This window comes from Trematomus bernacchii, unplaced genomic scaffold (genome assembly GCF_902827165.1).
Source record: "Trematomus bernacchii unplaced genomic scaffold, fTreBer1.1, whole genome shotgun sequence".
In the NCBI taxonomy this organism is placed as follows: domain Eukaryota; kingdom Metazoa; phylum Chordata; class Actinopteri; order Perciformes; family Nototheniidae; genus Trematomus; species Trematomus bernacchii.
Window position 1 is genome coordinate 7,631,063 of NW_022987910.1, and position 10,836 is coordinate 7,641,898.

At 39.4% G+C, this 10,836-nt stretch overlaps 1 protein-coding gene across 1 annotated transcript; it reads left to right on the forward strand.

The window, feature by feature from the left end:
- Positions 1-2,487: 2,487 nt before the first annotated feature.
- On the forward strand, positions 2,488-8,241 carry LOC117470588 (extracellular calcium-sensing receptor-like). Its single transcript, XM_034115404.1, has 8 exons — positions 2,488-2,531; positions 2,993-3,287; positions 3,375-3,664; positions 3,909-4,204; positions 5,368-5,573; positions 5,693-5,914; positions 7,140-7,263; positions 7,340-8,241. The coding sequence occupies exons 1-8, from the start codon at positions 2,503-2,505 to the stop codon at positions 8,239-8,241; spliced, it is 2,364 nt and encodes a 787-aa protein (XP_033971295.1). The 5' UTR covers positions 2,488-2,502.
- The last annotated feature ends 2,595 nt before the right edge of the window (positions 8,242-10,836 follow it).

Sequence of the window (10,836 nt, forward strand, 5' to 3'; positions counted from 1 at the left end):
CCAGCATGTTATAACACCTCACCCCCCTTACATCAAAGGACAGACATCAAAGGGTAATTAGATTAGACAACAAAGGTAGTCTACTACAGAGGGGGAATATCACACCTGTACGCTATAACACAAACCGCTCACATCAAAGGATATCACACCTACCTGTGATATCACACCTACCTGTGATAACACCTCGAACAAAGGGGTCATTAGCATATCAAAGGAGGTCATTAGCATAATTAGTGGGGGATGTGACCTGTCACTTTTTATGAATACTAATTTGATGGAAGCGGTATTTGTATAACTACTCCCAATGAGCTCCAAAGTATGTGCATTGTTTCAGGGAACCATAGTAATGATAAAATAAATGCATTTAAATGCAAAAATAATGATTTAAAATCATTTTAGGGGTAAAAGTGTGGAGAAGAGCCTGAAAATGACTCTCCAGCACCCCGGAGAACTACCAGTTCATCTGGTTTAAATATGGTGGGGATAGTGGCATTAACTAGTACCCAGTACTGGGAGAGAACCAGGCTGCAGCACCTGACTTTTCAACCCAGGAAAAGTGTTTGAAAGGCGGGGGAAAGTGGTGTAAATAGAGGCAGAGTGTACCCAGAGAGCAGGCTGTGCAACACCTGACTTTTTAAGGCGGAATAAGTGTTTGAAAGGTGGGGAAAATTTGTTTGAAATATTCTGATACTACCAGGGCTGATCACTGCACTTTACAAGGCAGAAATAATGTTTAAATGGTCGAGAAAAGTGTTTTTAAACGTCTGGAAGAGAGTTTTAGCCTGTCATTTTGCAAGATATAATTTAACATTGAACCTCTCCTGGAAATGCACAGAATATATACATTTTCAGGAGAGGGTCAATGTTAAATGATATCGTGCAAAATGACTGGCTAAAACCCAGGAATAAGTGTTTGAAAGGCGGGGAAAAGTTGTTTAAAATAGTTTGATACTACCAGGGCTCATCACTGCACTTTACAAGCCAGGAAAAGTGATTGAATCCTGGATATACATTTTTTAAATAGTCTGATACCTCCAGGGCGCATCACCGCACTTTACAAGCCAGGGAAGGTGCCTGAATCCTGGGTAAACATTGTTTAATTGTTTAAGTGTTTTAAAAAGTATGGAACAGTGTTTTGTCACTTTCAAAACTCTCCCGTCATTGGCCGGAGAAATGGGGTCGATTTTGTATTCAATCTGACCGTTAATATTCCAGTGAGACGAAGTACGTCACATGGCCGGAGGGATCCCATGTTAATTTTGTCACAAAACCGGAGCATTCCCTTGATCTCTGCATCTAAACAAAATATGGCACCCTGGGCTTTCCATACCACATTGAACGAGAGACGCAGCTAAAGCTGGGAACTCAAAATGCTAATGATTGCTCGAGCACAACGCCACAAGCAGAACTTTCAAAAGAGCATAATAAGGGCAACTTTATGGGAGAGGAAGCGGGAACACTGTCGTCACCAGAAAGTCTAAGCCAAACAATAAACAAGACAGCAATCAGGACAACTTAGCTGGGAGAGGGTGCGGGGACACAACCATCACCAACAACAAGTTGACACAAACCTGTCCGTCGAGGCTCTGCACAGCGCACAGCCGGCCACGTTATCAACCCGTAGCTCCGACTGTCAGTCGCGAAGCTGCACACGGCCAGCTGCATGCAGAGAAATCCCTCAGATCAAACGTTCAAACCTGAACGCTGTAGGCTACAAGAATGTAGCCGCGGTACTCTCGCGCAGCGAGAAGATGAAAAGGAACAGATCCTCTGATGATGAGGAATCTCAGCCAAAATGTTTGCTTTAAAAAAAAAACAACATAAAGCTTAAAAAGATGGGGAAAAAATGAGCAAATAACACCCAAAACAAGATTATTTCTAATCATCCACCCACCTCCTTTTCTGAAAATCATATACTGATCCTAGAAAAACATAAAACATGTACAGTATATTGGCATGTCTGGCTTGTCAGGGGAAGTTCTGCTGTGATGGCTTTAGATAAGGGTATTTGGTCATCCATCCAAACAGCATGACTTTCTCAATGATGATTATTTGAAGAAAAGTTACATGTAAAATATAAAATAAAAGAAATACATCTTGTCAGCGCTGGGCATGCTCTCTCTCTAATAGCAAAGTGAGGTATGGTAGAAGGATGGAAGCGTCTGAAAAACGTTATAAGCCAGTGAGAACACACAGTACAGTTTGCCCACTTGGAGACAGTTGATGATGGAGATGTCTCTTATTGGTCTGATACTGTCTATAGGTTTGTGTGAGCTGAAGTCAGTTCTTGTTCTGAATAGTTTTGGAGATGGTGTGAAAAAAGCGGCTGGGTTTACAGGGGATAGGACTGCTGTTGTGCTTAGCACTAATGCTTCATCTGTGACATGTAAGCTACAAGGTACCACTCGTCAACCTGCATTCTCTATGGACGGTGACTATGTCATTGGGGGTGTTTTCTCCTTTCACTATTACATGCACACAGTAAAGCATAACTACACCACCATGCCCGAGCCACTAAGCTGCGCAGGGAGGTTAGTACAGGGAGATGCTGGCTAGAATGTGGGCATATACAGTATATTGATGTGTATATTGTGAATGCTTGTTGCAATGTACTGTGTTGTATGTAAAAATTCTAAAAATAATAATCATTTATAAATATTTTTGTTTTTTACATAACGTGGATTTATTTTTTCTATTTCATAAAAGGCAATAGTTTAACTGATGTATACATACTTAACCATTTGTTGAATGGAGAAATGTGAAACTTATGATTTATTGGACCATTGAATCAATTCAGCAAAGTTATTGTGAATATTGGATATATATCTAATCATGTGTTTGGGTTTTTGACAGATTAAATTCCCATAAAGCCTACAGAGATGCTATTCGTTATTATCCAGACCATATCTTTGAATTTCAGTCATCTTGTAGTCTATCACGTATTATTTTAAAATCTTAAAGTTTTAACATTAACACCGATGTCTGTGTGCAGCATCAACTCCCAAGAACTGCGCTCCTCACGTGCAATGGTCTTCGCCATCGAGCAGATTAACAACAGCACGGAGCTGCTTCCGGGGATCAAGCTTGGTTATGAGATCTATGACTCATGTCACTCGGTGTCCGTGGCGGTGCATGTTGCATTTCAGCTTTCAGGGGGAATGGACCCGGTGTTTAACACCGGCGACAAATGCTCGCAGTCTGGTATGGTGATGGGCGTTGTTGGTGCGTCTGGGTCCACGTCTACCATCAGTATGTCGCGCATCATCGGGCCCTTCAACATACCTCAAGTAAATATTAAGAATTTATTGCAAACTGTGTTTGAGTCCATTACTTGTTTTGCCTCTGTCCCGTTAAATAACTGTTGTTTTCTTTAGGTGAGCCACTTTGCCACGTGTGCATGCCTGTCTGATAAGCAGCAGTACCCGAGTTTCTTCAGAACAATCCCGAGTGATCAATACCAGGCTGACGCGCTGGCCAAGCTGGTAAAACACTTTGGCTGGACTTGGATAGGTGCTGTCCGGTCGGATTCTGACTATGGCAACAATGGCATGGCATCTTTCCTGCATGCAGCACGTAAAGAGGGGATCTGTGTGGAATACTCAGAGTCTGTCTCTCGGACCCACCCACGTAGCCGGATCCAGAGAGTAGCTGATGTTATCCGCAGGTTTCTATATCACTGATTCTCCTTTAGTTCCCTGTGCTGACACTGACCTTCTGCACAGAAAAACCAAAACAAGTTCTTTAAGTGATGGAACATGTTTTTATTACAACAGGAAATGTGCCAATATATCTGTTTATCATCTCTCATGTTTTGTTTTTCTTCATACTTATGATAATATTGTTATACAAGACAATATTAGTCTTATATTATAACTATTGTTTTTATATGTCATTGAACGTCCCTCCAGGTCAACGGCTATGGTTGTTGTGGCATTTATTCCCACTGGAGATATGAAGATTTTGCTGGAGGAGCTGTCACGCAAGCCTTCTCCACCTCGCCAGTGGATAGGTACTGAGGCCTGGGTAACCGACACAGACAGGCTGAGGTTCAGCTTCCTTGCTGGAGCCATCGGATTTGCCATTGAAAAATCTGTCATCCCAGGTCTGAGGGAGTTCTTGCTGGATCTCTCTCCGTCTAAAGTGGCTGACTCCCCATTGCTTACCATGTTCTGGGAGGAAGCATTCAACTGCAGGCTGGTAAAAAGTGAGAAAGTTGTGCCAATTTTAAACATACATGACACTCACGGTAGTGTCTTGATTGTGTTCGATTTTTAAATGTTCTGTCTAAGTGAAGCTCCCTGAATTGATCAGCCTGTTAAAGACCAAACCCCAGATTTTGACTGAAAGGAAAATCTAATATTTTTAATGAAATACATGAGGCGGACATAAGGTGCATCTCGGTGAATGATCTCACAATGTGATGTTCAGGTCATGTTTATTAACAATGCTGTCTAATATATTGTAAATAACATACATGTACATTGTTCTACATAGGCTATTATGCATTGATTACAGACTGTTTATTTGTTTAGATGAAAGCTATTTATTCCTCAATGCACAACAATTTAGGGAAAGTCTCCCTTCAAAAATGGTCATAAAATAAATGCTGAAAAAAAAAGATCACGCTCTAGAATATGTTTATCCAAAACATATAGTGCAGAGTTCAAATATGGGTAAAAAATATATATATATAAATTGTGGAATATATTTGTTGACAGGTTACAGTCAATGTAAAATAAAGAAGATGAACTTTAAAAAGGAATGTAGTAAATGTATGCTTTATGAGAAGTAATATATACACGGTATTACATTACATTACATGTTACTTGTTAGACGCTTTTATCCAAAGCGACTTACATACGGTATGTGTACATACATAATGTAGGTGAGTTAAAGTACAAGTATTTAAATGTAGAGGGACAGTATCAAAGTCCTGACTTCAAGAGTTCAGCAGTCTTATTGCGTGTTGAATCAAGCTAGGCCTGTTAGTGTGTTACCGTCTACCAGACAGCAGAGGGCAGAACGTTTATTTCTAGTATGATAAGGGTCTCTGATTATCCTGTACTGCTGGTTCTAGTGTCCATCATGCATCATTATAACAGGGCAAGTTAGTATTAAATTAAAGAAATGCATATTTTGCCTTATACAATAAGTATTTGTCTGATGACTGATTTGTGTAAATATGAGCTGCTAAAATAAACTAATAACGTAAAAAACAGATAGACATGTCCGCAAAACAGTGATTTGAAATGTGATGTAAATCCTGCAATGCTTGCTTGGCAGGTTAAATAACACAATACACACATAAGAATGAATGAATGTAATCATCATGGCTAAAAACACCTCCCTCTGTCTCTGTGTTTTTAGGTGAAGCCACGGACAGGAGTGTGTGTGATGGAACTGAAGATATAAAGACGCTCCAGAGCTCATACACTGACACATCTCAACTTCGAATCACTAACATGGTGTACAAGGCTCTCTATGCCATAGCACATGCCATTCATAACGCAGTGTGTCAGAAAACTGATTCTACTACACAGTGTGATAAGTTCACTAAGCTAGAGGCCAAAGAGGTTAGTAAAAATAATGATGTTCTTTTTAAGCTGCACGTCTAACATTCAAATAAATGCTCATTTTACTTTTAAATTATTTATTTTATCCCCTTCACTATCTTCCTTTACTTCATCCCTAGGTTCTTAATCAGTTGAAAAAAGTAAATTTTTCCCAAAATGGTTATGATGTGTCATTTGATCCCAACGGGGATCCTGTGGCCACATATGAGCTGGTAAACTGGCAAAGAAATGAGAGTGGCCGCATTGAGTTGGTGACTGTGGGGCAATACGATTCATCACTGCCGGTGGGCCAGGAGTTCCTTATCAACAGGAACCTCACCTGGGTGGAGGGTGGCACAAAGGTGAGGAGCCCCAAAGCAATAGTTTAACATGCTACATTTTCATATCATCTCAAAGGGTATGATGTCTCCAACCCACTTTCTTCAGTCTGCATACAAATGACATGACTTTACACATTGGAAATGCGTGCAATAGATACGCAGAAGTCCGATTTTGCGTGCATATGATACGCCACGTTTTGTCTGTCGGGTCTTGGTAGACCGGAAGCTGTGTCGTTCATAAAAACATGTTCTTACCGGTTCTTACTCAATATCAAGCGACGATTATTGTTTTTATTTTAAATCGTATAATGTCGGACTTTTTTTGCCGTCTGTGAGTAAAAGAAATGGGGCTCAGAGCCTCAGAATAATGAAATCTGTATTTTTTAAATCTTTTTTTCCATCTAATTTGTTATTCTTTTCTGAATAACACACTGTTATTTACTCAACAATTAACATTAACACCATATCCCAACATGCATTGCGGCTAAAACATCCAATCATCGAGCTTCAAGCTGAGGATCTTGGGTAATCAGTTCAGTGGGTTGTGGTTGTCGTGTGTATCGCAATGATGCTTGAAATGTCCCTTATAGGCCTACGTCTGTTTCCGGGGGTTGATTTATGGCTAAAAAGCATGCTAAAAAGCCCAAGATTATAGAATTAAACGAATAAATAAAAACAAGGATACTTGTGTGTTATTGTTGAGTAAATAACAGTGTGTTATTTAGAAAACAATAGCAAATTAGAAGGAAAAAAAGATTACAAAAAATACAGATTTCATTATTCTGAAGCTCTGAGCCCTATTTCATTTCCTCACAGACGGCAAAAAAAGTCAGACATTATACGATTTAAAATAAAAACAATAATCGTGGCTTGGTATTGAGTAAGAACATGTTTTTATGAACAACACAGCTTCCGGCCTACCAAGACCCGACGGACAAAACGTGGCGTATCATATGCACGCAAAACTCGGCCTCAGATCTCAATGGGAATGGTTAGCATATCATATGCACACAAAATCGGACTTCTGCGTATCTATTGCACGCATTTCCAATGTGTACAGTCGTGTCACTTTTACGTTTTATTGTTTAAAATACATGTTTACTTACTTTTTTTTTTTTTAACTTAACAGAAATGTAAAAGACAAAGAAAAACATTGTGAAGAAAAAAACATGAATCTATCCTTTTATAATTTTAGCTTCAGAGCACACCTGTCTACATGTGAGTTAATTTGTATAATATGCGACAGGTGCCTGTGTCAGTGTGCACTGACAGCTGTCCTTCAGGAACTCGTAAAGTGCTTCAGAAAGGAAAACCCATCTGCTGTTATGACTGTACACCGTGTCCCGAGGGAGAGATTAGCAATGCTACAGGTATTTGTTTTTCTAATGTATGTTTACAACATAAAATATGAATTCCAACTGCTTAAAGCTGTTTTCTTTTTTTCAGATTCCTTTGATTGTTTCCCTTGCCCCAAGGAATTCTGGCCTAATGCAGAGAGAGATACGTGTCTTCCCAAACCTGTAGAGTTTCTTTCCTTCAACGAGCCCCTTGGAATCGTCTTGGCTGCTTTTTCAATTGGTGGTGCCTGTCTCGCCATTATAACAGCGGCTGTGTTCTATCGTCACAGGAGCTCACCAATTGTCAGGGCCAACAACTCTGAGCTGAGCTTCTTGCTGCTCTTCTCCCTGACTCTATGTTTCTTATGTTCATTAACATTCATTGGAGCACCCTCGGAATGGTCCTGCATGCTGCGTCACACAGCGTTTGGGATCACATTCGTCCTGTGCATGTCTTGTGTTCTTGGAAAAACGATAGTAGTTCTGACGGCCTTCAGAGCTACACTACCAGGTAGTAATTTGATGAAATGGTTTGGGCCTTCACAGCAAAGATTGACTGTAGTGTCTTTCACGTTTATTCAAGTTTTGATATGTGCTATTTGGTTAGTTCTTAGTCCCCCCTTTCCAATGAAAAACCTCAAGACATACAAGGAGAGAATCATCCTGGAGTGTGCATTAGGATCAGCTTTGGGGTTCTGGGCTGTACTTGGGTATATAGGCTTACTGGCTGTCTTTTGCTTTGTGTTAGCTGTCCTAGCTCGGAAGCTACCTAATAACTTTAATGAAGCCAAGCTTATCACATTCAGCATGTTGATATTCTGTGCAGTCTGGATCACATTTATCCCAGCATATGTCAGCTCTCCTGGGAAATATACTGTGGCTGTGGAGATATTTGCCATTCTGGCCTCCAGTTTTGGACTAATTACGTGTATATTCGCTCCAAAATTTGTTATTATTTTATTTAAGCCAGAGAAAAACACCAAGAAACATTTAATGAGTAGGGGTTTGTAAAAACTGTAGATGGCTTTATAAAGCTTATACTGTGCACATTCAAATATGCTTTCCTTGTTGATTTAAATATTCCAACCTGGTCTCACCAGAATACGTGACTCCACCACGACTCCTTAACACCGCAGTACGTGGCGGAGTCACAGACTCTGCTACATTTACGTATCTGCACCACGGAAACAACGCCAATGTAAAGTGAATGAGGCTCCTTTGTCGTGGTGCACACACGCATTTCTACAACGTCCCGCAGTGAGCTTTTATTCTATAAAACGTTTTTAAAATCTACTTTATAGCTTGTAGTGACTCACGGGAGGCTTATTTTATTTTATTTGTATTTATAATCATTTTTATTTTTCGTCAGAATGTATTATGGTGCATTAGTTACGAATATTCGTTCTCAAAAAACAGTGCATTGTGTGTAATACAACTGTGATTTTTATTAAATTAGTTAATTTTTATGGAAGGCCAGAGCTTCAGCTGTGTCAAATAGATTGTTCCCTTTAGTTAACGTTATTTAAAAGATAATTATATTCCTATTTGATCAAGTCCCCTTTATTGTATTACGGACGCAAAGAGCAATGTGAGCGTCCATTCCCATTGGATAACGGAGGATTTTACACCCGGAAGTAAGTATTCTCCTTACTGTCGATTGATTTTACAGTGATATCTGCACTACTTATCAACTCAAAAACACCAGATTATCCTTGTTAATTACACAACATTGATTGGTTTAAATTGTGTACAATGCTTTTGTATTTTTCCCCTTCGATTCGGAGAAACAAATATTTTTTCAGAGTTTAGGATGGCCGAAGACACTACACTACCCAGAATCCTCAGCTATAAAGTAGAAAAGCTCACTGCGGGACGTTGTAGAAATGCGTGTGTGCAGTGCACCACGACAAAGGAGCCTCATTCACTTTACATTGGCGTTGATTCCGTGGTGCAGACACGTAAATGTAGCAGAGTCCGTGACTCCACCACGTACGGCGGTGTTAAGGAGTCGTGGTGGAGTCACGTATTCTGGTGAGACCACGTTGAAATATTCATATTGGAGTTTCTTTTATGCTCAATATTTTACTAATTGTAATGTAATTTTGTGAATTTCCTAATAATACCCTATTTTATAATACATTTTTATCAGTTACTGAAAATATAAAATAAAGTGAATAAATAAAGTCAACATTCAGACAGTGTGTTGGAACTTGATAAACATTTCCCAAACATTTTTTAATACTGCATAATCATAAGAAAAGCTGGCTGAATTGCTATAACATTATTGCCAAAGAGGAAAATACAACATCCCATAGTCCACAAATCCTTCAACAAGTTCTTAAAATGATTTGAATATTCTTATTATTATATTTAAAATATAACAATTTTCATAGATTGCATCTTTTGGGACACATAAGCATACACACCATTATAAAATGCACATTAGCTTTACAATATGATGTAGCCACCCGTAGGTGGTAGGTCTGGGTTTGTTTGGTCTAAAATAAATCTGATATTTCTGAATCATCTGAGTCTTAAAAGGCAACAATTAAAATAAAATGCAATTGTTCAAATGGAATTTCATTAAAGGTAGGGTAGGTAAGTTTGAGAAACCGGCTCGATATCGCTAGAATTTGAAAATACACAGCCGGAGAAAATCTGCCACTTCCTTATAGAGCCCTTCCTCCAACACACAAGAACGCGCACATGACCAATGAGGGCACGTGATAAGTGTGTGCACAGATGGAAGGCTGACAGGCAGGTAGGCCATCCAGTTATTTTAGCCGGGCCGGCTAAAATGATTGGTCGTGCTTTTTACAGTATTACGGCTTCCACAGATTAAATTATTTTATGGATTTTTTGTCAAAGCACTTAAGATATTCATTGCTATCGGGATGTTAAGAGCATTCCATGGAATATAACAAAAAGTGTATCTCGAGCCGGTTTCTCAAACTTACCTACCCTACTTCTAAGTACATTTTGTATCATCCTTTAATGTATATTCTCAAAAGTAACCTGGAATTGTTCCAGTCTTAGTAATAGACACTTAAACACCTTTTAATACTATTGTTTAAATTAATTTAATAATTAATCACATTATTAGTCAATCTCCAAACACATTTCACACGAGCCATCCGTAGTCTTCACCTATGCAATTGTTTTTCATTGTGATTGGTTCAACCAAATATTTATTGGCCTTGGGGTAATTATGTACACTACAATTTGTCCTTGCCGGAGGTCCTGCACAGCTGCTTATTTGTTCCTTATTTAGCCTGGTTTTTCCAGTTGTTTTTAATGTTCCCAAAAGTGTGATAGGAAGCAAATAACTATATTAAGAGAGAGGTGTGTCGAATTAAGAAGAGACTGTAGCGGAGAAACAAAGGATTTTGGGAATACTGTAGATCAAGTGAGAGGTGTTGCATCTATTTTACCTCAGTGTGTGAAACTGGCGGACAGTGAGCCTTTGGCCCTGCAGTCGGGAGGGGATGTTGTGATTGGAGGGCTGTTCCCTGTGCATTTTGTGGCTCCTAAGCCGCAGAACAGCTACCAGAGCAAACCTCAGCTCACACCTAGTGGGTAAGTGAGGATACTGATGATATCTTATAC